The 1664-nt window shown below is 37.6% G+C and overlaps 1 protein-coding gene across 1 annotated transcript in view; it reads right to left on the reverse strand.

The window, feature by feature from the left end:
• Nucleotides 1–1664, reverse strand: part of LOC104495520 (UPF0505 protein C16orf62) — a 19514-nt gene that overhangs the window by 4394 nt on the left and 13456 nt on the right. Inside the window, exon 12 of the mRNA XM_010138496.1 lies at nt 67–144. Within this exon, the coding sequence (XP_010136798.1) occupies nt 67–144 (78 nt within the window). The remainder of the gene's footprint in view (nt 1–66; nt 145–1664) is intronic.

The following is a 1664-nucleotide window of genomic DNA, read 5'->3' on the forward strand; positions in this document are numbered from 1 at the left end:
TGTGATTAAAGGGTGTTTTTGATTTTTCAAAAAAAAAAAAAAAAAAAAAACAACCTGTTTGCTTACCTGTTTAAATGTTAGAAGAAAGTCAAAGAAATTTCTGTTAAGGCTTTCTTTGAGTTGCGGTGCCATTTCCATCCCAACCTGTATTAAAAGAAAAGAGAAAGAATTTATCTGCATCTATTACCTACGATTCTCCTTCAGCTGTAAGACAAAAATGCATTTTCCGGGAGTACACCTGGGAGTACACAGACCAAATCAACAGCCAGCCTGAAAGTCAAAGAAATTTCTGTTAAGGCTTTCTTTGAGTTGCGGTGCCATTTCCATCCCAACCTGTATTAAAAGAAAAGAGAAAGAATTTATCTGCATCTATTACCTACGATTCTCCTTCAGCTGTAAGACAAAAATGCATTTTCCGGGAGTACACAGACCAAATCAACAGCCAGCCTTGAATCACAGGCCTTTGACTGATTATTTCCTTCTTGCTATTACAGCCATGTCCACTAACAACCACCCTGCAGTGGTTACAGCTGAGTTTAACCATGGTTCTCCTAACACCAGCTCCAAGTACGTGTAAGCAATGAGGAAATCAAGGTCTATCCCAGTACCTGCATTGCAACAGCCTAGAGCGAATAACATTGAAACAGACCATTGAAGTTCAGAAATTGCTTCAAACCCATTTATTTATTCCATGGACAAAACAAAACTAGGAAAATACGAATGTATAGCTAGATATAGATAAAATACTGATTAATAACACAAGGTGAAGCAAAAACACAAGGCCTATGCAGTAAAGCTGGAACTGCAAGGGAAACTAATCCATACAGGACTGTTTTCAATAACACAGAAAAAAATACAAAAAAAAAGCATGGCATATTACTAAAGAAAAGAGAAAGATGTGGCAGTGAACGAGAAGTTAGTAACAGATCAAGCTTAAAACACACACAAACAAACCCATATCAACAGCTTAAGGTTCCCCTCTTCAAACAAACCCAGGGTCTGAGTTCTTGGGACCCCTGCAATTCTTAAGCATTCATAATTCATAAGCAATTCTTGCTGACTGTCACAAAGCAGAGGTACCTTGCACAGACCCACGCCAGTCATCCATCACTTCTCTTTGTATACCATTCCCTCTCAAACCATGGGGCTAAAGAGAAATGCATCACCTTGCTGTGTAAAGATCTGGGTCTCTGGTTTCATGCAAGTGTTTGTTCCCGTGCTGTACTATGCTGTGGCTTTAGGCACGATTTATATCAATACCACAGGTTTACTATCCCAGAATTAATGTTTTTTAAAAAAAAACTAATTTCACTATCTTCATTATGAAAGTATTAATATAGCTTCAGTAGCTGGAATACAGAAGATTAAATGCCTTTCATTCTCGTAAGTTTTCTTATTTTAAAGACGAGTCAGGATTTTATCAGATAGTGTTATGTTCCAAGAAAATTTTCAGTACTTATTTTGTATGATCATCTTTGTGGACAAAAAGGAGCATGCTAAGGTCTTCCTTACTACATAATTGCAATTACTATTCCTGGGTTATTAGTCCTAACTGCTCTATCGTCATGCATCAATTTCAGCTGTATCAGGAGCAGTAAAAGGTGGACTCTGCATACAAACTGTTCCTAAAAAGCCTTCAGAAACCTTGCTCCATGAAGCAGGAA

Source organism: Buceros rhinoceros, unplaced genomic scaffold (assembly GCF_000710305.1).
Source record: "Buceros rhinoceros silvestris isolate BGI_N320 unplaced genomic scaffold, ASM71030v1 scaffold18246, whole genome shotgun sequence".
Classification (NCBI taxonomy): domain Eukaryota; kingdom Metazoa; phylum Chordata; class Aves; order Bucerotiformes; family Bucerotidae; genus Buceros; species Buceros rhinoceros.